Source organism: Trachinotus anak, unplaced genomic scaffold (assembly GCF_046630095.1).
Source record: "Trachinotus anak isolate AG129_WGS33_773 ecotype Australia unplaced genomic scaffold, CSIRO_AGI_Tana_v1 ptg000018l, whole genome shotgun sequence".
Taxonomy (NCBI): Eukaryota; Metazoa; Chordata; class Actinopteri; order Carangiformes; family Carangidae; genus Trachinotus; species Trachinotus anak.
Window position 1 is genome coordinate 5,418,112 of NW_027273869.1, and position 26,297 is coordinate 5,444,408.

The 26,297-nt window shown below is 41.0% G+C and overlaps 3 protein-coding genes across 6 annotated transcripts in view; 1 reads left to right on the top strand and 2 right to left on the bottom strand.

The window, feature by feature from the left end:
• Window positions 1–10,846, bottom strand: part of plxnc1 (plexin C1) — a 29,797-nt gene extending 18,951 nt beyond the window's left edge. The window contains exons 1-12 of one of the 3 annotated variants that reach the window (XM_071502816.1): window positions 10,287–10,846; window positions 9,993–10,087; window positions 7,003–7,125; window positions 3,773–3,907; window positions 3,532–3,629; window positions 3,334–3,439; window positions 3,083–3,248; window positions 2,433–2,535; window positions 2,122–2,197; window positions 1,540–1,581; window positions 1,297–1,427; window positions 612–791 (exon numbers count right to left, since the gene is read on the bottom strand). In XM_071502816.1, the coding sequence (XP_071358917.1) occupies window positions 612–791; window positions 1,297–1,427; window positions 1,540–1,581; window positions 2,122–2,197; window positions 2,433–2,535; window positions 3,083–3,248; window positions 3,334–3,439; window positions 3,532–3,629; window positions 3,773–3,907; window positions 7,003–7,125; window positions 9,993–10,031 (1,199 nt within the window). In that variant the 5' untranslated portion in view covers window positions 10,032–10,087; window positions 10,287–10,846. Of the gene's footprint in view, window positions 1–611; window positions 792–1,296; window positions 1,428–1,539; window positions 1,582–2,121; window positions 2,198–2,432; window positions 2,536–3,082; window positions 3,249–3,333; window positions 3,440–3,531; window positions 3,630–3,772; window positions 3,908–7,002; window positions 7,126–7,433; window positions 8,457–9,992; window positions 10,088–10,286 lie in introns of those variants that run through there. The other 2 variants (XM_071502815.1, XM_071502813.1) reach the window with 2 other exon arrangements.
• rerg (RAS-like, estrogen-regulated, growth inhibitor) overlaps window positions 8,864–26,297 on the top strand; it is a 65,618-nt gene continuing 48,184 nt past the window's right edge. Inside the window, exon 1 of the mRNA XM_071502825.1 lies at window positions 8,864–8,998. The gene's annotated coding sequence lies outside the window, so the exon portion shown is untranslated. The remainder of the gene's footprint in view (window positions 8,999–26,297) is intronic.
• LOC139635454 (plexin-C1-like) lies at window positions 11,089–26,054 on the bottom strand. Of its 2 annotated transcripts, XM_071502818.1 has the most exons (17): window positions 24,491–26,054; window positions 24,069–24,364; window positions 23,174–23,296; window positions 20,452–20,586; window positions 20,198–20,295; window positions 20,000–20,105; window positions 19,749–19,914; window positions 19,102–19,204; window positions 18,921–18,996; window positions 17,852–17,893; window positions 17,591–17,721; window positions 16,448–16,627; window positions 16,213–16,321; window positions 13,328–13,507; window positions 13,075–13,242; window positions 12,722–12,821; window positions 11,089–12,480 (listed from the first exon to the last, which is right to left on the bottom strand). In XM_071502818.1, exons 1-17 carry the CDS (start codon window positions 25,089–25,091, stop codon window positions 12,422–12,424), a joined length of 2,673 nt encoding a protein of 890 aa, XP_071358919.1. In that variant the 5' UTR covers window positions 25,092–26,054; the 3' UTR covers window positions 11,089–12,421. The 2 variants fall into 2 exon arrangements, with proteins under 2 accessions (XP_071358919.1, XP_071358918.1); XM_071502817.1 differs by having other exon boundaries at window positions 24,069–26,052.

The following is a 26,297-nucleotide window of genomic DNA, read 5'->3' on the forward strand; positions in this document are numbered from 1 at the left end:
AAAGGCAGAAGTGCAAACAAAAAGGGAAGTGGTGAAAGACACTGCTTTTGGGAAGCTGCTGTCTTTCCTCATCAGATGACCCTCAAACTGTTTTTCAGTTACTAACATTGTAACCAAGAATAAGACTCTTCATAAATAAATCTACTTCATTAGTGACACAGCACTGATGGTAAATCTAAAAATAGCCCACCTAAGTTTTCACTGCCTGTTTTATCTGTCGTTATCAGTGTTGAAAGAGTTCTCTAAAGCATTTCTGGTGCCAAAGTATCCTATTATATTGTCAAATCAGTTATAATAGTTTGGTGTAATCACAGTAAAGAAATGTTGCCACATGTTGCCTTATGTACCCTCCCTATTAAAATGAGCTGCAGAAGCCCAGTGATGGTCCTGTTTGTTCAGAATCCTTATACTGTCTTAATATTGACCAGGTGATGATTCACTGAAGGCAGCAGGCTAAATTTGTCACTTTAAAATTGTTTTTTCATTAACTTGTTCAGGCTATTATTTATACATTTTATCATTTATATATTCAATTGTTTTTATTGGCCTTTCAAACATTTAATCTTTGCATTTTGTCAGGTGTGTCAAAGTGCAAGCAAATCCAAACATACCTGACCCAGGTGCTGCTTGGTATTATGTCGGTGCAGGATGGTGCTGACTGGTAGGTGATTTTACTGTCTCCATGGCAACTACCGTCTGGGAGGAGAACACATATTTTGACCACGCCTTTACTGTCTGCGCTGGGAATGTGGAACGTCAGTGTCACACCTGTGTTGTTCCATACAGGAGATCTGAGCAGAGCGCACAGGAAGACAGAGAGAGACCAGTTCATCTCACCGAGGTCATGACTCATTTTACATTCTGTTAAAACCATCATAACAACTATAATCCAGAAAACCCGAATACAGCCTGAAGCACAGCAGCAAATTCCACCTTTTTTAAACTCACTAAGATGGTTTCATGAGCATAACTGAGTGCTAATTCTGTTGCTATTATAAAATATCTAAGCCCTAAAAAGAGATCAAATGGAGAATGCCTTCAAAATGCAAAATCTTTGTGCTTGAAAAGTGTTAAACACAACTTGAAAACCAGCCTATGCCTTTACATCTATCTTACTCTATCTTACTATCTTACTATTCCTGAATCCCTGAAGCAGAAGCACACTCTTATGTATTGACTGGTCAATCACTCCGACTAATAATGTCAAATAATAGAACGTGCCAACTCATGATATGAGTGGCATGTCCTATTAATAACTGACGTAAGCATAATCTTAGTGGCCTGTAACTGACTCACTCTCTCGGAAGGCAGTCTTTGATCTGGATCCTCACTCTGATCACATCACTGAGGTTATGACCCCTCAACACCGCATGGTTTCTGCCGTAGAAAGACACAACACTGGGAGTGATGGAGGAGATCTCTGGCCTCTGATGGTAAAACACACAAAACAATAATCCTATTAATGTTTCGACTTCTACTGAATGTGAAAATGACGATCTGCAGAGGAAGAATGTGTGGGAGGCTGAGGTTCAGACTCACAGAGAAGTTCATCCCTGACTTCAATGTTTGGCAAACACTGTCCTGCAGGAGAAAGTGGGGGCAAGAAATTCAGCAGGTTTACATGACATTCACTGTAAAGGTATTATTAGAGTTGATTCATGACCTGTTTCAGCTAAAGTTAGCCTAGCTCAAAACCTGGAGGACAGTAGAGAAGAGCTAACCTAAGGTATATTCCAACAACTATAATGCTGTCTTATCTACAAGTTGTATGTATGTGCAGAAATTGAAAATGAGACATTTTGGTTTAACCAGCATTTGATTTTACCAATCACTGATCAGCAACAGTTGGACCCAGTGAAACACACTCAGCAACTCGGACTGTCATCACAGTGAAGCTGCTATCTCTGAGTGTCTAAACTCTGAACAACTGACAGCTGAGTGGTGTGTCAGTTGGTGACTAGTTTGCTAACGTTTGCAAACAAGACACAATACGCAAATGAGACTGATGTTGCTGGACATCATTGATTTTTGTAACCTTTGATGGAAGCTAGTGGTTTTGTCTCCTTTCCCATTGGCTCACATATATATGTTTGATAATTACATAAAAGCATGCATACTTACATTCCTCTCTCCTTGGTTTGCCCAGGTACAGTGGCTGTTGCTCCAGCCACATCCAGCTTTGATACACTGCTGACACCTGACAAGTAAACAAATCTTGTTCAGATCAGCATCAGTATTACACTAGAAATACTGATCGTAATAATCTGATAGAGCACAAAGATAACAACATAATAATATATTTCCTGGTTGTGAAGAGAAAAGGATAAATTCATTTTTTATATTACTGGACCCTGATCATTTCACAGTTCATCTTTTACAGCTCAATCTTTGATTATTCTGTCTTCAAGTATTGAAAGTGGTGGTGGACTTACACGACAGAAGTTGGCGGTCCCCTGATGTCAGAGCAGTTGGTTAGCATCAAACGTTCTGATAACTCTGTCGTCCCAAGTCTAATTTTTACACTGACCTTCAGGCCTGACATGCAAAAAGTACAATGAACATTACAGTAAATTACTTCTATGTCATAGTTTTCACTGATAAATGTTTACATGCAATATAACAATGAGGCATCACACATTCATCAGCTGGTGAACAACTGCATATAAGAGTACAGTTACTCCAGAGAAAGCCAGAGGCAGTGGCAGTTTTCTCAAGTGAGCAGGCAGAGGTGACAAATTGACAACAACAAATAAATACCAGGTGTGCCAGTTGTCTGCTCAGGTACATCAGTTAGGCTGGTAAGTAGGCCTGTGTGTTTAATATTAGAGGTTGTCCTGATAAACAACTAGTCGCCCCTAGTTTAGTTCTTAATGTGACACACAAGCCTGTTACATGAGCATTTAAGTCTTCGTACATGTTTTCTTGTGATGTAACAACATATAACAAAAGACGCCACATATTTGTCACGCCACTGATAGTTTTCCTTTGGTCCCAGTGAGTCTCACCAATACTTCTGGTTGTATTTAGCTAATTGCCAGGTATTTAATTAATGTGATTATTATATTTATTAAAAGTTACTGACCTTCAGCAGGAAGTATGATCTCAGAGAGGATGCAAGCGCATTGTGGGAACTGTGGGGGAGGGCCATTTATCCTACAAAGTTTTCCGGATGTCCCAGCGAACTGACAGGCAAAGTTGGACGGTGCCTTCTTGCCGTAAGTCAGGTGTGTCTGGATGTTAAATGTGATCTGAGAAAGGTTGCATTGTGAGTGTTAAAAGGAAATTTACTGACACACAACTGATTATAGATGAAACCTTGTTCTTCCTCTCTACCTGGCCAGTTTGGCTCCTTTCAACACTGTGGGAAACCATTTTCTGTTGGTACGTATCAGGAATGGACACCCAGTCTGAATCTTTGCAGTCATCTTCAAATGTGCAACTACAAAAAGTAAAATATGTTATAACCAAGTTCAAAGTTGTTTAAAGTTGTTTAAAGATGTTCAAAGGCGTCAGATGCAGATGTTCCCTGACCTTTTAGAGCCACACCACACACAGTATGGATCCTGTGCAGACCAACACTCTTCCACATTTGTGTATGTGCTGCACTTTGACACAGGTACACGCTCCATCTAGAACAAAGCACTGACACTTAGCAACACTTTAAAATACAGTATATGTACATCTGACATTGTGGTAATAAAAAGACGATCGGACAAACTCAGAGTACTCAAAAACCACCTTCTTACACGTGATACATGAGCAATGCACCCACCTTGTTCTGAAATGGCACATACACATGTTTGTGATCCACTTGATCCAGATGCATTTTGGGAAACACTCGGCGGTCGTCATTGGCCCTGTACAGCACCGTGGGACAGACGGCGTGATAGTTCTTATCCACTGCAAGCTGACAACAAGAACATAGCTTTGGTCATGTTTCTGAGAAACTCTGCTGCTGCTGGTGAATATTTACAGGCTGAATTAAAATGGGTTGATCTCAAATTAGAAGCAACAGGAACTACTCTGACCAAAATATAAAAAATGCCTTTGGGTTAAAGTAAGTAGGCCTTCTTCTTTAACATTTGATGATCTTGGTGGTCTTGGTTACAATAACTCCACCTCCTCCTAAAGCGGATTTTGTAGCTCTTTATTCTACATCACTTTTCCAGGGTTAGAGATCATTTTCAAGGACTTTTCTGGGACATTTTCAGTGATGAGCTCAGTCATATGAGAGACAGGAAACTACACCATAAACCAATATGTTCCACAGTAACATATTGATGTCTGTGGAAATTTGATTTAAAATAAGTGCAGTCTGTACTTGGCTTTACCTACATGTTTAGTTATGAAATTATGACAAATTGATCACAAGAACTTCTGCTTTGTAAATAAAATGTATCATTATTATCATCATTATTAATTTAAAACTCACTTTTCTCCTGTAAATTATATTAACCATTGTTGCCTGAACACCATTAACACAAATAGCAATTTTCCATACGGACAAATCTAGACTGAACTTTACAGCTACGATTCAAATTTAATCACCCTCACTGTGAGAAACTACTACAAAAATTAAACATTTCATGTCATATTATGGTCTGTTTATCTGAACAACACAGCATAGGGTTTGAAGTGACGCTAACGAAGATGCTAGCAAAGTATAAAGTGCTGTTAGCGGGTATTTAGCCTGTGTTTGACTAACATACAGTTGGGAACCCATTTACTGTATCGACCCCAGCTTCCAATCTATTGTTACTCAACTCTCAGTATGCCCAGCACACATTTATAACTTTGTTTCAGGCTAGTGTTCACAAACCTAAAAACTTTAGCTGCAGGCAAAACAAGCTAGCAAGCACATCAACTTCAGCGATTCAGTGATTTGACTTCAAGGTGCATTCACAGCACTACCAAACATAACCATTAGTGCATATTCAAAATACTGTCGCCCATAAACTAGCCTACCATTTCAACGTCAATGTGATCCTGAACATAACTTTACCCAAGAAGAGAGAGAATGTTTAAATAATTTTCCAGGACAACACAATATTTTCCAGGATGTTTTACTTTTACTCTCATTTTCAGTTCCATTTTTCATGAATGGAAAACTGGTAAAAACAAACAAACAAAAAACCATAATTATGGGTCATAATAATCTGCTGCACCTGTACAGACAATGTGTCTAGTCTAAAGGGCTTACAGCTGAATTTTTGTTATGTGTGTAGTTCAGGCTTTATTTAATTCAAACCACTAGTTAACGATCTAATGACCACCACCATTATGATTGTTGAGCAAAGCCTTGACCCACTGATGCCTTTCAGTGTGCTGTCCTCTGACACCACTAAGAGCTCAAACCAGCACAGAAAAAACATGAAGTGTGTTGAAAACTTCATGCTGGTGTTTCTGTTGAGTGTCCCCATATCCACACCATGTGACTTCTACTGCGTTTCCTCACTTTACCAATAACTAGTAGAAAGGATATGATGCAATAGTATTTTGTGCTGCCCAGGGTAAATGGTTATGCAGAAATGTCATGGTGATGCCTGCACTGTCTTCCTCATGTGTGTTCTGGAAATTTCCAGGTTCGATATGCTTCACTTTCCACCCTAGTGAGTGTCCCTCCTCTGGAGACCACCACCACCTTACTACTCATCCATCTGAACACCTTTACCTCATTTCCTCAGTCAGTCATAGTGGATAGCTGCCTTCTATTTGTTAACCTATTTTTCCATGCTGCCATAGAATTGCAGTTGAATAGCTCTCATTCTCATTAATTTCGGTTTTCCATTGAAAGAGTATACTTGGGCATAAACAAAAAAACTTAATAAAGACAAATAATGCTAAACAAACAGAATTTGGTATGTCTAAAACTTGACCACACCCAGTTAAATACTCATAACTGACAGGCTGCATAAGTATCTATGAATATTTTAGTTAATTATAGGTCTCTATCTCATCCACAGCTATGGCATCTTACTATGATCTCTAACAACAAAAGGCAATGGGTGGTCAGCCCTTTTTGCAACATTTTTCTATGCACAGTCAGTGGTCAGTTGTCTTCCATTACATGCTACATTTGACAGACAATAGAAAAGGCCTCAGCTGCATAGCTGTAAGAAATACACTTAGGGGTTTTATGAACACTTCTGGAGGTAAACTCAGCATGAAAGAGCCTATTGTGCCTATGCAGAGGGTTACTGGAGTGTTCCCAGACTTCTGTTCAATTCTTTAATCATGTGAGTGAGCAAGTAAAAAGCGTTTCTGCAGAATATTAATAGCTTTATTTGGGAGATGGAAAAAAGACAGATGATAATGTAGAGTAGAGGCAGACTAAATAAAGAACACAATTTTGCCCTAAAATAGGAGAATGTTGAAATAATTTTTAGGGACAACACAACATTCTCCAGTATATTTTGCTTTTACTCTCATTTTCCATGCGTTTTTCATGACTGGAAAACTGGTCAACTGTTTTCCATTATGTGTGGAAACCCTGCTTTTCCCTTTGCTCCTGTCATATTACTAAGGCTGGATATTGCCTAACAAAAAAACATAACTATGGGTCATGTCAACCTGCTGCACAGATGACCTAAGGGCTTGTTTTTTAAAGAAGGACAGACCTGTACAGACAAAGTAATGGAAAAATTTGATTGACAGAAATGTCAATCTGCCAGGACCTTCTGCACTGTGCAACTTAGTTAGGAGTTTGGAATAATGAAAGCATTTCAGGGCATCTTCATTAAATATATCGTTGTTCTGGAAAAAAATACTATGTTTTTTTTCGCCATTCAATTTTACTACAATTGTTACTGTCAATGAGCTGGTGAAAACAACTTCAAACTTCAAAACAATACATCACTGTCGCTTTAAGGTCATGTATAAATGCTAATTATCATAACAAAACAGACAGTCGTTGGTGAATGCTATCAGTTTTGTGATTGAAATACTGATTCTAGGTTAGTATTTCCATTTTCCAATGAGAGATACATCACTTCTAATACACACCTTAATGAGCTGCCCATCTCCCGTCCCGATGAAGAAAACCATCCAGGCCTTCTGCCTCACTGCCAGCACAGAGGTCATGTTGTTCTGCCTGAACAGCACTGCCTCCGGCCTCAGTGTCTTTGCCTGAGAAACACAAAAACATTGATCATCTGGATCCAATATGTATCAAAAGTGTCCTTCACATAAGTGATTCTCATTGTATTTTGGTTTTGAATGTGACATAAGATCATTCATGTGGACTCACACTAATGATCTTTTAACATGTTATCTGTTCAATATTATCTTTACTAACATGTAACATGTATATTTGCAGTACGGATAACATGCTGACAATGAATTAATATGAGTTTGCAGCTACAGTAACTGTCAACTGAATTTTGTCACCTTCTTTTTAATACCAACTCTATCCGCTTCATAAATTGACCGCTTACCTTTTTAACACCTGGCTTGTCAGTACCGTCACTGCAGAAATCTGGATCTGTGTCGGCCTTTCCGCTCAGATCAGGGCTGATGTCAAACACTACCAGCTCGGTGCTGCTCTGTCCCGCGTCCACACTGAACACTCCGCACCAGAGCACCGACGGCCCCCCCGGGATCACCGAGGAGGCCAGGAGTCTGTTACCGTCGCCCCCATCCTCAGAGGGACTGAGTCTCGCACTCCGCAGCGACTCGAAAGTCTCGGCCTTGGTGGTTTTGACTTCAAGCCAGATCAGAAGGACTTTGTTCCCTGTGGCGCATGAGGGCACGTTGGAGAGCAGATATATGGTTGAACTGATCTGAAATCCGTCCACAAACTCCACATCGCCTTCACTTTTGACAGGTGGTTTACCTTCAGTAGTAAAAGAAAATATACCTCCAGACTGTTGGTCATCCGTGTTATGAAGGTTGATAGTTTTGTAATCGGAGGGACAGCGGATTTTTATTTTTTTGTCCTGATGCTGCGGAGGAACCGCGGTCAGAATGAAAGACTCGCTCCTGCTCGGACTCTTCTCCACAGACACCAAGACTGAGACGGACGCGCCGCCCCTCCGTGGTCCCACCTGGATGCTCTCCCTGTACACGACGTTAGAGATGTCCATCAGGTCCAGAATGTCACAGTAACCACACTCATCGTCAGTCACCCCGCAGCTGATCAGGGTGTTGTTATCTACAAATGGCAACAACACGTTGACTCTGAGAGTTGTGTTCCACGGATCCGCCTCAGAAACCCGGTGAAAGTGCAAACCGCCCGGCGGGATTGACCCGGAGCTCAAGAGTCCTCTCTGGGTCAGACTGCGGACCAGAGTCAGGTCGTGGCTCAGCTGGTACAACTTCTCCTCCGTAGCGATGTAAACCGAGTTGGTGGCAACGGCGAAGTGACGGATATCTCCATCAAAAGTGAAGCCTCCATCCTCCCCCCGACACCGACCCGGTTCTCCCCGAAGAATAAACAACAGAGCAGGCAGCAGAAACATGTTCTAGCGGCGGCGACAGCTTTAAGTGCTAAACCCTCACACTGACAGCCTGCATGACACTCTGCACTGGTCCCAGTGGCACTAGAGTCGTGCGTAAAAGCGCAGCGCGTCTCTGTTGAAAAGAGAAGTGCAGAAAGTGGGAGGGAGCGGCCACTGAAAGTGAAAACTAACAGACATTTAACAGTTTCTCAGACATCAAGACTTTGCTGCACCAAAGTCGTGCTGCGCTCCATTCTTCCCACTTTTACCATGTTTTCAAACGAAATCCGTAGAGCTTCAGTCAAACAGAGCGCAGTGATGTGTGAGACATGACAGCTTCCAGCTGACAAGAAAGCATATGATAAATCCACGAATATGATATGATGAGATCCATCTCAAGAACCACAAGCTGTGGTGCAGCGGTCGAGGACGTTCACCAGCAGGTCTGACTACAATGTGCCACTTTCTGCTACAGACCAACAGAGATGATATCCATGAGGTCTGGGTGACATCTAGAGGCAGCTTTGGACGTTTTCCTCTGCACCAGATGTCACTGACATCAGGTGAGTGAAAATAAATGATTTATTTGCTGAATTCGTACATTGACAGTGGTGATCTGACAGGGGCGACACAACAAAGCTGATCAACATCACTCAAAAACAGAAAATTAAAGCATGTCAGTTTGGTATTTAAACAAAGTCAGTCGACTCACTCACACTGACTCATATTAACCCTGTAATGCCTGACCCCAGAAATAATGGACAGAAAATTCTGATTTCTTGAATCTGGAACCTTTATTTGGCCCTTTCACAAAATTTGAAAAAAAAAAAAAAATTACAAAAAATTATTTGCATATAGGTTTTTCCAAATTTTATACACGATAAATATGTAAAATGTGTAATTATAACTTGCTTCAACAGATTAAGTGTTCATGTTAGAATATTACTAAAAAATTCAAAGAAAATGTCACTGGAAAATCGTAAAAATCGCAATTTTCTTTACCTTGATCCAGTGAGTTGGGAACTATCTGAAGGTGGCCAACTTGGATTGTCCCATGTGCTGTGTTTGAATTGTTGTAGTGATAAAGGTTTCCACCAGGGGCTGGAAGACAAGCATCAGATTGGATACAAGAGGGTTTTGAGTGAAGTTTTTACCATAAGGTGATGCAATAGGTCTCAGAAATGCTTGTATCAAATTTGATGCATTTGGCATTATAGGGTTAATGAGACTTAGGACACAAAAATATCCCCAAAAAATTAAAGGACCCTTATAATCGATTTTCACACTGAGGGTCAAAGAAACAAGAAATCCATTAGGCAACATCAGAATTTCTTCATCAGTAATATAATGCACATGCAATTGTCTCTCATAATAGCATCTAAAACACGTGTAGGTGGGATACAGGCTGTATGGCTTCTCGGTGTTTAAAGGGTAAACCTGACTAACGGCGTGTCGTGGAGGAAAACTGTCCAGGTGAATGTGAAAACAAGGTACTGAGAAGAGAGAAAATGGAAATGAAAAACAACCTGATTATGAGGGGGCATCGGGGGCACTCACAGGTGTATAGGGTTTGGCCCCGGCCAGGGCAGGGCCCATGTTGCACGTCGTAAGATATTTCCTGCCCCTCTGCTGTCAGCTGTCAGGGTCAATACCTAAATAAACAACCAGATAAAATCATAATTTACTGTCGGTGAGGATACAAGGTTTATTCATTGAAGGCCTACTTTATCACTGTCTTTTCTCTTAACTGCTTAATCAATAAAAGACGAAAATAACTGTAAATAACCTGAAAACAAACGGTAACACTGTGTAGAAATATAAAGCCTCTGGCTATTATACAGAAAAACATACCTATTTGTCAGAAACTGTAGGCCGCCCTCTGGGGGTTGAACAGAAACACTGTTTAAATTGCTGGATGTGGGCAGCTCGGATGAAAAGTTGCTCCACATTGTCCTGACTCGTGTTTGCGTGTTCTTGTGGATAAAGCCCGTAATTCAGAAGTTGCTGGTGATTTCTCGCTGTAGTTGAAGGTTCCGGTTTCCACTGTAATTTCATTAATTTAGTTAATGAGAAACAGGTGTTTGCGAGCGCAGAGCTTTCCTTTGACCGCTGGCTGTGATGTGACGCACTTTTTATTCGTTATTTCACATTTATTTCCTGTTAGTTTTTAGTCCGTAGGTTTCTTTCATCCCAATGAGAGCAAGAAGCGCGGGAGAATTACTAGTTTTTACTTTAGTATTTACTTTTGCTACCGACTGTATGAAAGGTCCGCATTTACTGATTTTGACCATTTGACACTTCACACGTCATGACAGAGGTTATAGTTTGGAGTATAAGGCCTGGACTTCTTTGACTGGAATCACATCTATTCACTCTTATCTCAACCAGTTACATACTCACATTTTCACCTAATCTAGTTTACTTCAACTCTGACCTTAATGGTGTCACAGGCTCAAACCAAACCTCCGAACAACCTTCAAAGTGATCGATAAGCAAATGTCTCTGTTGGAGACTTCTGATATTATCCGTGATTGACCTGCTAATTGACCTGCGATTAGTATTTTCATTGTATGTACAGTTGTCCTGCACATTAAAACATTCAGGTCACCTGGGGATGTGATGAGAAACATTGATAACATTTTTTAAAAATGTATTTCAAGACATTTATTGATTAAAGTTATTGATTGACATGGAAATACAGTAGGCCTAATTACAATATTCAGCTTTAGGCAGTTGCTATGGAGCCATCTCTAGCCATGGTTTTCACTGTGGTGGGACAATATGTTATGTTCACGGTGTCTCATGTCAACTGCAGCATTCATACACTGCTGACTGCAGTAAGGAAGTGTATGGTAAGAGTCTTTCCTCCTGTGGGGGTCCATGTTGCTCTGAGAGTGTCTGCCACATAGCTGATGTGCTGAGCATTGCTGCAGAATAACAGGCCTAGACTATACAGTATGTCCTCTCACAATAGCTGTGACATTAGAAAGGCTACAAACTACATATGGCTCTTACACTCAGTAGAAAAAACCATCACAAAATCTCAAGTCTGTACAATAAATATAAGTAGCAACAGGTTAGCTTAGCCTAGCACCAAGACTAGGCTATGGGGAACAGCTAGCCTGCCTCTTTCAAAAAGAAGTGACTACCAGCGCCTTTACAACTCAATAGTTAACAGTAACAGTAACATTGTTGACAAAGTAGTTTACATTAATCTGCAACATAAAAACGAGAAGCTGTGGTATCACAGGATGTTATGTGTCGGATTATTTCTGGCATTTCTGCCTCATTTAAAAAAAAATAGCAATAGTACTGAGACAGGGGACGACATGCAGCAAAGGGCAACTCCCGGAGATACAACATACAGGCAGGGTTTCCAGGCAACCAACAAAGGCTCCGGGAAGGATGCTTCAGATAAAAATGTTACCAACATTTTAAACTAGAATTGCAGGAAATATGGTCACAGTCTCCTCTTCCTAAGTTACAGCACTGAATAATAACCATAAGTGTTGCAGAACATTATGATGTCAATGTGAAGTTGACCTGTGACCATTTGGATAGAAAATGTCATCACTTCATCGTTTTATCCTATTAGACATTTGTGTTAAATTGTGTCATAATTGGCACATTAATTTGTGAGTTACAGCCAAAATGTGTTTTGTGAGGTCACAGGGATTTTGACCTTTGACCTCTGATTACCAAATTCTAATTTGAGTAACTGAGATATTGTGCTCACAACCTGAAAACACAATGAAGGGGGCATTCTGGAGCCAAGGGGTTAAAGACGCTGTCCACGTAATTACAGTGTCCTCATTTTGGGTCAGCCTGGTGACCTTTGTAGCGTGTCATCTCCCCCTGTCTCTGCCCCCTCATTTCCTCTGCTCTGCTTAGCAGTTTTGAAACCAAAGAATTAACTTAATCCATTTCTCCAGCTGTGGGTACGGGGTTATCAATTGTGTCCGGCGTGATGAGGTTGGATCTAACAGTCAGAGCTTGTTCATCTCAGCGGTGAGCTTCTTTTGCCATCGATAGATAATCACCAACACTGAAAGACAAACAGTTACTGATTCAAACCAAGCAGACAGACAAAAATATTTCAGTGGAAAACGTTCTCAGTCTGTATTTCTACCTTTGGATACCTAGACTATATTGATAGCAGTAGAAAACAATCATTCAACATAACATTGTGTAATTTAACAAAGCTATACACAATTTGATTGAGGTTCAGACTTCCATATAAACTGTTAAAACTCACTTCATCAGTACAGCCTACTTAATCTGCTTACCGACAATAATACATGGTACCAGCAGGATTCGCAGTATCAGAAGGACTTGATGTAATGAAGACAGAGGTTCAAATCTTACAGTCTTGTCACCATAGGTAATCTGGAAAACAATTACAGCACTGCAATAAAGTATTTTACAGTTGGACGTCTCACCAGACCAGTTTGTCAAAAATAAATGAACTGTATGGTTACTTTCCAAACTGGGCCATGGTTGCATGAAAACCGATATCTGCTATGAAAGAATTTGATGCTACCTTGACCCACCATTATCCTGCCTTTAGTTAACACTAATTTTGGGGTTGTATTTCTTTATAGCACTGTCTAGGTTGATGCAGTTTGAATGAAAGATTTACCATTAAATTTTTAAATTCAACATCTGGCATGCTTTGAATTTCACAGGTGAAGAAGTCAGTCTTGTTTGTGGTTTCCTTAGACACCATGATGCAGGGGTGTTGTTTTCCTTCATGAATTCCCCACACTGACAGCTCTGCCATTGTCATCTCCAGTTTGTCTGGCTTTTTCTGAAAAAACAAGAGAAGCAAATGCTGACCTTTTATGAATTGCTGCCATGTGTGTGTGTGTACATTTGTGGAAAATATGTTGTACCTCTATGGTGATGCGCACATAGTCCCCCATTCTTGTGGACGTAAACCCAGTAAACTCAGGGTCTGGATAGTAGGTTAGTTTAGTGGAGCAGGACAAGGTTTCATTGGCTGCTTTCAAAAACACAGTACTGGAAAAAATCCTCTGAGTGTTTCCAGCTGCAGGTGTGTCATAGATGAGACTCTGCAGTAAATAAAAAAGTGAAGTGATTAATCTGTGGATAGCATGAGATGACATGATAACTTGGTGTATCATAACTATAGTGATGTAATACGACATTTAATGATAAGATGTAATATAAAGTTAAAATGTTCAACTTTTTCATGAGATCAGATCCAGTTTTGATATTTGTGGACAATTTGTTTGGCAATGGTTATTCAATATATTTACATTCAGTAATTACCTCTCTATGTGGTAGTTTTCAGTGTAAGTGATGGAGTTCACCATTCCCACACTACATTCAAATTGTGATCTCATGCACAAGGGATTCACAGGCTGCGCTGTAAACAGACAGGCCAGCTACTCTCCTGTTGTATTGATAACAAATTAGCAGCTAAAGGAGTTTTTAACTGTGGTACTAAACCACACTTGTACTACCTGCCACGAGTGTTGCCAAATCAACCAGGGCTGAAATGTTATGGAGGCTATCTTTAATGTGTCATGGCAAACTGGGACATGACATTACATAAAGCAACGCAACAAAAATGTACATGTAGTTTTACTTACATTTATTCATTTGGCAGATGCTTTTATCCAAAGCGACTTACTAGTGAAGGACATCAGTATGCTTCAGTGGACCTTGGTGTAAGTATTAAGTTCTACCTCTGTTTAATAAGTGCAAGGAGATTGTATAAGGAAGTGCACCAAAAGTGCATAGTAAGTGCTAGTTAGACATGTTAAGGTTTTAAGAAAGGAGTTGCTCTTGGAAGAGATTAGTTTTCAAGAGATTCTTGAGGATAGAGAGGGACCCAAGTGGCAACCCACCGTGACGTCACCCATTGGTTTGTGAATTGTCGTTTTGAAGCCTCGAGTTTGCAATTTGGCCGCCGCCATCTTGATTTTTTGAAACCAGAAGAAACCATATTTGGAGAAGAGGGTGGAGCTGAGTAGGAGCGAGGGGTGGGACTGACCTGAGAGCTGAGGTCACTATGCCCGCCCAACTGAACTGTCGACCTGACAACGGCATCAATCTTTCGGCTATGCAGCGCTGCTGAATCCGAAGTCATTTTCCATAAGTCGAGGTAAACTTTATTACAAAGTGTTAAAGTACTTTTAATAGTTAATAGTTAAAAGGGACTGCACTAGATTGACAAGCCAAAATGTGTCAATCATACGTTAGCCACGCCCCAATGCATACACTACTTTATCGTCTATTTTAAATAAAATGGGACTATAATTTTAAAAATGAATATCATGTTGTATTGAAGAAGACTTGAAACTAGCAATTGAGACCATAAACTGGTTATGAAAACGTTTACTGGGGTCATAAACCAAATGAGAAGTAGGGTCATTTTCTCATAGACTTCCATACAATCGGACTTGCAACCAGTGGTGTCGCCCCCTGATGGTCATTCGATAGAATGCGGGTTTAAGGCACTTCCGCATTGGCTTCATTTTCCGGAGCCGGTGTCGACGTCCATTTTTATATACAGTCTATGGAGGGACCCCCCTGCTCTGATAAAATTTGATACCTCGTTCCACCATTAGGGAACCGCAGATGAGAACAGTCTGGACTGAGATTGCCTTGTATGCAGGGATGGCAGTAGCTGAGAAGGAGCATAAGGCTGTATGCAGACCAAGAAGTCACTCTGAAGGCAACCATTAGTGACTTGAATTCAATTGGGCAGCTATGGATAGCCAATGTAGGTTGATAAGTAACACAGTGACATGTGCCCTTTTGGGCTGATCTAAGACCAGACGGGCTGCCGCTTTCTGGACCATCTGTAAGGGTGTCAGTGTGCACAGAGGAAGGCCCGCCAGAGGAGCATTGCAGCAGTTAAGGCAAGAGATAACCATGGCCTGGACCAAGAGCTAGGTGGCGTACTGAGTCAGGTAAGGTCTGATTTCTCTGATGTTGTATAGAGCAAAGCAGCACGACTGAGAGACAGAGGCAACATGGTCAGAGAAGGATAACTGGTCATCAAACAGGACACCCATGTTTCTTCCAACCTTAGATGGAGTAAGGGATGAAGAGGCGATTTTGATATCGATATCATGATGAAGAGACTGACTAGCCAGGATGACTAAGAGTTCAATCTAAGAGAGGTTTATTTGAAGGTGGTGTTCCTTCATCCACACAGATATGTCAGAGAGACAAGCTGAGATCTGCACAGAGACCATGGGGTCGTCTGGTGGGAACGACAGGTATAGTTGGGAGTCGTCAGCATAGCAGAGATATGAGGAGTCATTAGAACCGGTTAACTGGACCCAAAGAAGTGGTGTATATTGCAAAGAGGGTCCCAGAACCGATTCTTGGGGCACTCCAGTTGGGTGGGGGTGGACCAAGGACCAAGGACATTATCCCTTGCCATGACACAGTGAAGGAGCACCCAGTGAGACAGGATTCAAACCAAGAATGGGTTTTGCCTAAGATGCCCATGTTGGAGAGTACGGATAGCAAGATGCTGTGGTTCATTGCACTGAAGACTGCTGAGAGGTACAGGAAGATAAGAAGTGAGGACTGACCTGCAGCTCTGGCTGATTATAGTAATGTGACACCACATAGTGTAATATGGCATGATTTAACATGATTAAACATGATGACTCAATGTAATGTAACATAATGGGACATTACATAACAATATCAGCGATGACTGACACAGGATTGTTTCAAGTGTCCATTATATCATTATCAGACATTATCAGCATTTGTGTGTAGAGAGACCCACCTGAAAGTTGTTGTTTCTGGGAAGCTTGACTTCCTGCAAGGCGTGGCTATGTGTGACCCCTTCCACAAACTCAAGGTGGGATCCTATGAGTGTGATTTTCCTCTTCCCACTAAAGGACACAGAGGAGCAGAGGAAGTTTCATACTGGCACACACTTTTAAGGAGAACAAATAGTTGTAATAATGGTAAAATCTGTGTTTGTGAGGAAATATTTAGTCTGACAAATAAAATCATACCTGAACCAGGTGCAGCTGGGTGTAATGTTGGCACAGAAAGGTAAGGAATGGTAGTTAATTTTAGTGTTGCCATGGCAACTACTGTCTGGGAGGAGAGCACATACTTTGGCCATGCCTTTCATATCTGCACTGGGAATGTGGAAGGTCAGATTCACACCTGTGTTGTTCCATACAGGAGATCTGAGAAGAGCAAACAGGAAGGCAGAGAGAGACCAGTTCATCTCACTGAGGTCATTTAAAAAAAAAAAAAAAAAAAAAAGTCACTGGTCCAGAAATCAGTATAAAAGTAACCATCCAATGGCAGAGCAGCAAAATCAGCCTTATTATGATAGAGATGAAATTCACAAATCAAAGAAAGTAAAAGTACAAAATAGAAACTGCCTTTAATTTAACATCATATAACATCATAACGTTAATATATGAATACTATAAGATACGACGTAAACTACAATTACTGCCTCACAGCAGTATGCCTCCATGACTCAGACTAGTTTCAGATTCCCGTTTATCCAGAGTCATATAAAACAATAACCATTTGACATTTTGTCATAATTGCTGTGTGAAGTCTTGAGTAATGGTTAAAAAGTGTTGTGTGAGGTCACATGACTTTGACCTTTGACCACCAAAATCTTATCAGTTCATCCTTGAGTCAAAGTGAAAAAGAAAGATATCGTGGATAAGCCCTGTGGATCAAAAAATCCTGTTTTACATCACAAATCCAAGTTCTGGCTTTAGGAAATAAATGTGCATGTAAACTTCAATGAATATCTTTTAGGAATTTGGAATTTGTTATTATTATTATTGGAGTTGTTATGCTGCTGGTTACATTTTAGAACAGCTGTTATTTAAATGCACATACAGTAATTCAATGCGTCAGTGTTACTGAAATTAAAGCACAGAACAAATAAACAATTCGAGATTTTAAAAACAAGGAATCATGGAATCTCCTGAGTTATTGACTCATCCAGCAGCCAAACACACTCCTGATGGTCTTTATGCAGTGGAAATCAAATATTGTTCAGAAACCTCTGTACAACCTCTGTGTTCATAAAAATAACTGGAAAAATCTGGGTGTTGTAAAACTTTGACTGGTGGTGTAAATGAAATGGAAATACTGTATAGAGAACCTGTACACTGACTCACTCTTGTGGAGTACAGTCTTTAGTCTGGATCCTCACTCTGGTCACATCACTGAGGTTATGACCTGACATCACTGCGTGGTTTCTGCCGTAGAAAGACACAACACTGGGAGTGATGGAGGAGATCTCTGGTATCTGACAGTAAAACACGCACAAAAACAATTAGTCCTAATATTTTACCTTGGATTGATGTTTTAACCATTGGTAAATGTAAATGAGGTGTGAAGTTAAAAGTGTGTGTGGGAGGTAACAGCTTCAGACTCACAGAAAGGTTCATCCTAGACTCCATCATTTGGCAAACACTGTCCTGCAGGAGGAAGTGAAGGTGGGAAATTTAGTGGGTCTACTTTACTGGTAGGAACTAAATTAGCCCTGTGGGTGTTTTGTCACAGTGTTAATTACAGAAATACTGTGATCATTTTGGCAATTTGCATATTTGCTGTATTATAAGGAAGAAGAGGAGAAGAGTAATATTGCTTTCATTTGCGCATTCTGTGCATGATCAGAAGAGATCTGCGATGTGCGATAAGTTAGCTTGACAAAACCACTAGAAACAAGGAAACAGCTGTATGTGTTTTTGTGGTGATTGTCACTTGACAAGAGCATCAACCATTGTTATGTTTACAAGAAGTAATAATACACGCTCTGAGCGGCTGCATCTTCACGGCAGACTAGAGGTTGGGACTCTCTACCAGAAAGTAACAAGATGGGCCTCCTGGGCCAGGGCTAGCTGGTTAGCATGCTAACTTCAGTAGAAGAAAAGACACTGTCGAGGGCAAGAGTTAACACTGGTGTTGCTTTCCACCTCTGACAGCTCTCAGTAAAGTAAATGAAGTTTGATGCTGGACTCAACACTTCTACTAGACTGGTAAGGCTAGGCCGTTATAATGCTAACAATGGCTCTGTAGCAATAGCATGACTTTACATAGCATTTTCATGAGAGTTAGCTCAACTGATTATTGAAAAGCAACAGTTAGGCCGGGTGAACTGCATTTAACAGCTGAGTCGTCCTGTCCTTTAAACTGTCGCTTCTTGTTATAAAACCAAGTACAGTTTATGTATTGTTAACTAGTAGCTAACAAGATAAGGTGATCTGTGAGTTTGTACAAGTGAGCACTTTCACACTACAGTCACCTCATCCAAGTTTAACAAAAAGTGTTGATATAGCAGTTCTACAAGATAAAACAAAGAAAATAAATGTATTAAAGCTGTTGTCAGTTTCTCAAGTCTTATAATGCAGTGATGTCTGGATGACCAGATGTAGCACATTCAGCTTTAGCATACATGTAGAAAAGCTTGGAGAAGTCTGTGTTAGAAGTTAAACTGATGATTACGTTCATAACTCCTGCAGTCAACCAGGAACAGCCCTTTGTGCTCCAGCTGCATCCAGCCTTGACACACTGCTGACACCTGAGGAGAAAACCAATCTATCATCTGTTGTTATTCAAATTATGAGCTGTTAGTTGTCTACAGTAAGTGCCTTTGATTTCTTGAAAATGGTGAAAATGGACTTACAGGACAGAGGTTGGCTGACCCCTGATGTCAGAACAGTTGGTTAACGTCAGTTGTCTCATCAACTGTGTTGTCCCAAGTCTAATTTTTACACTTACTGCAAGGCCTGACATGCAAAAAACACAATGAACATTACATTAAAAAAGAGCTGTCACATGATACACATGTTTACATGTAATGTAACACACAGATTCGTCATCTGGTAGTGATTTCTATGTCTCTCATTCCACACCAGCTGTCCCATTTATATTTCAGATTTTATTGAGAGCAATGTTGCAAATCAATACACAGGCTTGTTTTATGGAAATATTGAATTTGGCAAGTAAAACTTTAATCTCAAGTGAGTCATCCATGTGTCTTTATCGAACTAGCTAAGCTGTTTTTACCAGGAGTTGTCTTAGAAATGTTTGGTTTTTCCTAGTCTTGTATTTTTGTTGGCAAACACCTGTTTCTCTTCTATTCCTCGTTCAGGTACAGAGATTTATATCTTTATTTCTTACTTGCCCCTGTTCTGCCAACAGTCTCTCACTAATATTTTATTTTCACTGAAAATCATGTTAACTCAGGGGTTAATGCTTCGAAGACAGTTTGAGATGCAGCACTGAAGTGAAACTCCTCAAATATTCTTTGGCAGTTCAAAAGTTACTGACCTTCAGCAGGAAGTATGATCTCAGAGAGGATGCAGGTGCATTGTGGGAACTGTGGGGGAGGGCCATTTATCCTACAAAGCTTTCTGGATGTCCCAGTGAACTGACAGGCAAAGTTGGACGGTGCCTTCTTGCCGTAAGTCAGGTGTGTCTGGATGTTAAATGTGATCTGAGAAAGGTTGCATTGTGAGTGTTAAAAGGAAATTTACTGACACACAACTGATTAGAGATGAAACCTTGTTCTTCCTCTCTACCTGGCCAGTTTGGCTCCTTTCAACACTGTGGGAAACCATTTTCTGTTGGTACGTATCAGGAATGGACACCCAGTCTGAATCTTTGCAGTCATCTTCAAATGTACAACTACAAAAAGTAAAATATGTTATAACCAAGTTCAAAGTTGTTTAAAGTTGTTTAAAGATGTTCAAAGGCGTCAGATGCAGATGTTCCCTGACCCTTTAGAGCCACACCACACACAGTATGGATCCTGTGCGGACCAACACTCCTCCACATTTGTGTATGTGCTGCACTTTGACACAGGTACACGCTCCATCTAGAACAAAGCACTGACACTTAGCAACACTTTAAAATGCAGTATATGTACATCTGACATTGTGGTAATAAAAAGACGATCGGACAAACTCAGAGTACTCAAAAACCTCCAGTGCTCACCACCTTCTTCCACGTGATACATGAGCAATGCACCCACCTTGTTCTGAAATGGCACATACACATGTTTACGATCCACTTGATCCAGATGCATTTTGGGAAACACTCGGCGGTCGTCATTGGCCCTGTACAGCACCGTGGGACAGACAGTGTGATAGTTCTTATCCACTGCAAGCTGACAACAAGAACATAGCTTTGGTCATGTTTCTGAGAAACTCTGCTGCTGCTGGTGAATATTTACAGGCTGAATTAAAACTGACCTTATATTTCTTACCCTGCTTAAATTATTATTTTATTATTTATTATAAATTATATTTTATAGCAGGTAGATAACCTAGGTAACCAGTTTACCTCTACACATTGAGCTTCAGCTTATTAAATTTTGACTTTTCTCAACTTCAAACTTTATGCTCCTGTGAAAAGTCTTAGAATTCACACCTCAGTTTAACCACAGCAGTTACATATGCAGCCCTTACCAAGATCTGTATTCGGCATGTAGAAATAGCTCCATTTCCTGCCACAGTTTAAATCCTGTGGTGACAGCAGCACAGCTTTTCTTTCCTGATATGGTTTAATGCCTCTTAGAAGTCAAGCCAACAACTACCACAACAAGTTAACAGTACTTCATTTAAAATCTGTCCATCAAGTATCAAATATACATTCTCTTCTTTAAAAGTGCTGTGGTCAGATTGGATTTATGATTTACTTCATGCTTGAAAAAAGTGTGTCCATGAAATCTTCTCACACCTCTGTAATCATAAGTCTGCACCGCTCCAGCTCACAAATCAAGTAAACAGAGCTCATTGTGATGCTGAACTGCATGAAACACACTCTCTTGATCATCATGTTGTATGTGTTTGATGGTTTTCTTCATTCACTTCACTGTGCCACTCATTGACCTTCCTAACATTGACATGCTGCTGGTCTCCATCCAGTGCAATCCCTGCAACCTTGTGCCCACTCATTTCTCCCCACTACTTAGCCCTGAACATATTCTGCTCACTCAGTGATGCCTCTGATGAGCTCTCTGCTCACTGCTGCAGCCCTGGCTATCTGATCTCATATGCAAGCAGCTAACCAGCCTCAGAGCTGGTGAGTGAAGATGGCTTAATTCTGGAGACTCCACAGACCTCAGTGGGTATCAGTCTCTTCTATCTTCCTCTGATCACAACATAATGCTGCCAAAATTTCACTTTACCATGACAAGATCAGCTCTCACAAGGAAGCTATTTTCCACAGATAAAAGTCTCCTCAACTGAATTGACAAAGTAACAATGATAATACAAACCTCTTATAACCACTTGTGAAGCCCACAGGGGGTTAGACCTGGATAATGATATTAGGATCAAAGATAATGTGGTTTGCTTATTGTGACTTCACTTCGTGAAACTCTCTGGTTTTCTTTTCATGGTGTCTTTGAAAGTGAGGTGCAACAGTGTTACAGTAAACTGGATGTCTTTTCAGACTTGTTCAGTTCTTTAATCATGTTCCTGACAGCTTTGATGGGAAACTACCAAGAGTAGACACTAGACATTGTTTTATATGTTCTATTTATAGGAGCTAAGTTTTTCTATTGCTACATAGCTAGCATTAACATTAACAGCTGTTTACGTACCAGTTTTGGCAACAGTTTCAGCAGTGTGTGTATGAGACAAGAGGTTATAATATGTCCTCTGAGCGGCACAACTCAGAGGGCTCTACAGCCTCTGGACTGCAGAGTCCAGAGGCAGACTGGACTCTACTGTGGCTCAGTATCGGAAAGCAACAAGGCCAACCCAATCAGGCCAGGGCTAGCTGGTTAGCACGCTAACTGCAGTAGAAGAAAGGAAGTGACAGAAGAGAAGCAAAACACGAGGGTTGCTTTCCACCTCTGAAGAGAGCTCTTAGTGAGTAAAGGGATGAAGTTTGATGCTGAACTCACAACTTTCCTCTTATGGATTGGTCAGTAGCCAGCTGTTAATTCTGACGTTGGCTATGTAGCAACAGCAAAACTTACATATATCTCCATTAAGCTTGTCATCTACTCATAAGATGTTAAAGAATTTCAAACTCCAATAATCTAATGCTTCCCCTAAATTTACAATGTAGCTCCTGGAATGAGATAAAAATACATCATGGTTCCTAAATAAACCTGTAACAGAAGAATTTTAGAGCATGGAGGAGCAACAGTTTGTTACCCAGACAGAGGTTGTGCTCTGTGTGAGAGACAAAGAGAGTTAGTCTAATTTTCTCTCTCAGTGATCCTTTTATAAGCAAATGTAGCTGAAATCGTAGCACAGTCTTTGTCTTTAACTTCTGTGTTTGGTGATTTTGTCAGATGAAGTTGTGGTTACAAAATCCGGATTTCAGGATAAAATCAGAGCAGCAGCTTGGAAGTGACTGCTGGTTCACATGTAGTCTTGATGGGCCACGTTTCAGTCACTATTATTTCAAACTTGTTCTGTTGTCTGACAACAGAAACAAAAAAACATGTAAATGAGAACAGCTTTATTGTGAATTCAGCTGTATTCAAATTTGGTATCATATTGAGCACAGAGAGAGGAAGAGAAGCAAACAGAGCAAACCAGCTGACTCTAGGCTGAATGGAGTCAGTTTGCAACTAAGTCCATGGTAACATACATGGTGCAGACACATAACAGGTTTGGACCCTGTTACTTTATTTATTATCTAATTTCTAAAACAAAATGTTCAATAATTGTTTTTCGCTATTTTTTTCCATAGTATCTGATTAAATAATGGACAGAATTCATTCTAATACACACCTTAATGAGCTGCCCATCTCCCGTCCCGATGAAGAAAACCATCCAGGCCTTCTGCCTCACTGCCAGCACAGAGGTCATGTTGTTCTGCCTGAACAGCACTGCCTCCGGCCTCAGTGTCTTTGCCTGAGAAACACAAACACATATATTATCACTTTTACATCCAAACAGAAGAAGAGAAGCGATCTCAGGTTAGAAACAACTATTGAAACACTACTGGTCAAAGCTTAATTGGATGTGTTGCACACAGTCATGACTCTCCTGCTACCATTGTTGAAAATAAAAAGCATCAAATGTATTCAACCCTTGCTTTTATTTAGTAGACCTACATTGTGGTAAACTTTGGTTCCTGTCCCCACAGAAAATCTATAAATATACAGACCATAGAGTACCAGGAAGTGGCTTTACAGTGTTGCAGAGGGGACAGATAAAAAGCCTATTGACATAATTTAATATACTTGTAATTGTATAGGTAGTTCTATAATATAATATATATGGGGCACACACTGTAAAGTGGTGTATGCTGAAATGATCAACTTATCGACACATTTAGCTCCAAAAAAAACAAAAAAAAAAAACAAAAGGTATGAAATTTTTAAAGTCACCTGTATATTTAGTTTCACCAACAACCAACCACGTGACTTAAAAAGTGACCCCCAAATATGTATTTATTTATTTTATATTATTTATTCATAGTCATGAATTGTTCTTTAACCCAATGACGGTTTTCATTTTTATCTGAACATCTTGCTGGAACTTTCGGTACACACACTTAACGCTGATGATGAATTAATATCAATGTACATGACATGAGTTTGCAGCTACAGTAACTGTCAACTGAATTTTGTCACCTTCTTTTTAATACCAACTCTATCCGCTTCATAAATTGACCGCTTACCTTTTTAACACCTGGCTTGTCAGTACCGTCACTGCAGAAATCTGGATCTGTGTCGGCCTTTCCGCTCAGATCAGGGCTGATGTCAAACACTACCAGCTCGGTGCTGCTCTGTCCCGCGTCCACACTGAACACTCCGCACCAGAGCACCGACGGCCCCCCCGGGATCACCGAGGAGGCCAGGAGTCTGTTACCGTCGCCCCCATCCTCAGAGGGACTGAGTCTCGCACTCCGCAGCGACTCGAAAGTCTCGGCCTTGGTGGTTTTGACTTCAAGCCAGATCAGAAGGACTTTGTTCCCTGTGGCGCATGAGGGCACGTTGGAGAGCAGATATATGGTTGAACTGATCTGAAATCCGTCCACAAACTCCACATCGCCTTCACTTTTGACAGGTGGTTTACCTTCAGTAGTAAGAGAAAATATACCTCCAGACTGTTGGTCATCCGTGTTATGAAGGTTGATAGTTTTGTAATCGGAGGGACAGCGGATTTTGATTTTCTCGTCCTGATGCTGCGGAGGAACCGCGGTCAGAATGAAAGACTCGCTCCTGCTCGGACTCTTCTCCACAGACACCAAGACTGAGACGGACGCGCCGCCCCTCCGTGGTCCCACCTGGATGCTCTCCCTGTACACGACGTTAGAGATGTCCATCAGGTCCAGAATGTCACAGTAACCACACTCATCGTCAGTCACCCCGCAGCTGATCAGGGTGTTGTTATCTACAAATGGCAACAACACGTTGACTCTGAGAGTTGTGTTCCACGGATCCGCCTCAGAAACCCGGTGAAAGTGCAAACCGCCCGGCGGGATTGACCCGGAGCTCAAGAGTCCTCTCTGGGTCAGACTGCGGACCAGAGTCAGGTCGTGGCTCAGCTGGTACAACTTCTCCTCCGTAGCGATGTAAACCGAGTTGGTGGCAACGGCGAAGTGACGGATATCTCCATCAAAAGTGAAGCCTCCATCCTCCCCCCGACACCGACCCGGTTCTCCCCGAAGAATAAACAACAGAGCAGGCAGCAGAAACATGTTCTAGCGGCGGCGACAGCTAAGTGCTACTCACACTGACAGCCTGCATGACACTCTGCACTGGTCCCAGTGGCACTAGAGTCGTGCGTAAAAGCGCAGCGCGTCTCTGTTGAAAAGAGAAGTGCAGAAAGTGGGAGGGAGCGGCCACTGAAACTGAAAACTAACAGACAACTGTTGAATGATTCTTCAGCATCGCGGTTTCACTCTTACCATGTTTTCAACAAAGTCTGTAGAGTTTTCGTCTGTATACATGTGCGCCTCCAGGAGGGACGGATTCATCTGCCTGAATTGACGTTTCCATGCTATAACAGGCCACTAACCTCACAGAAAACAGATCAGTTTCCAAGATCTGCGTGTAATATGCGGACCAAAATGGTGAAGCTCCTCTCTGAAGATCCCAAAGTCACAAACAAAGGCATAGGACTTGATTTTAAAATCTAGTGGGGACTTTTAGAAATAGGAGATGTGTCAAGGTGAATTTTAGTGGAATGTGTATCAAATGCTGGAGTAGACATCACGAATATTTACACCTACTGGCAGGACGGTGCAACCATAAAAACATGTAGTCTTTGGTTTACATATTTTACTCACATATATATGTGATGGTATCGGACTAAACAATAGGATTTGTCCAACCTTATAGAAATAAAGGGGGAAGTTAAGGGTTAACTCTGACCTGAATTTAAACAACATCTGGAGGTGAGAATATTTGTAAAGGCCTAATCACTGATGCAGTCACAGCATATGGAGTGGAGCCAGTGAATAAATACAAAAACAAATAAATTCAGCATTTTAAGAGAGGCTGTTAATATTCATAACAGGAGGACAGCCTTCAAGACAGTTCAATCTAATCAAAAGACTGTATTGACTGTGTTACTGCTGTACACTTCAAACAAGACGCACACATTTTAAATCAATCAATCAAGTCTGACCCTCCTTGCTTTCCTTCAGGCAAAGTCATTCCCCCCCCCCCCCCCCCCCCGAGGTCATATTGAGGCATTCTAACCAAGTGCACGTTGTGAGGCGCTATTTCAATATTTTCAAGTATCTCATCTCTTAATAGTGAATACAGCTCCACAGCACTATATGCATCCACAGGAGGGCTCCAACCATTTCCAACTATTAGAAGAATGCAGAGCTCAAAAACAGTCTCATCACACGGATAGTGTCCTTTAGGGGAGCACTTACTTGAGTAAGTCGCCCTAC

Coding starts and splice junctions, on each gene's coding strand:
- LOC139635454 (XM_071502817.1), bottom strand. CDS start 25,091: ATGTTTCTGCTGCCTGCTCTGTTGTTTATTCTTCGGGGAGAACCGGGT. Junction 23,297..24,068: donor ACAAGCCAGGTGTTAAAAAG/GTAAGCGGTCAA, acceptor TGTGTTTCTCAG/GCAAAGACACTGAGGCCGGA. Junction 12,481..12,721: donor GGTACCATGTATTATTGTCG/GTAAGCAGATTA, acceptor TTTGTCTTTCAG/TGTTGGTGATTATCTATCGA.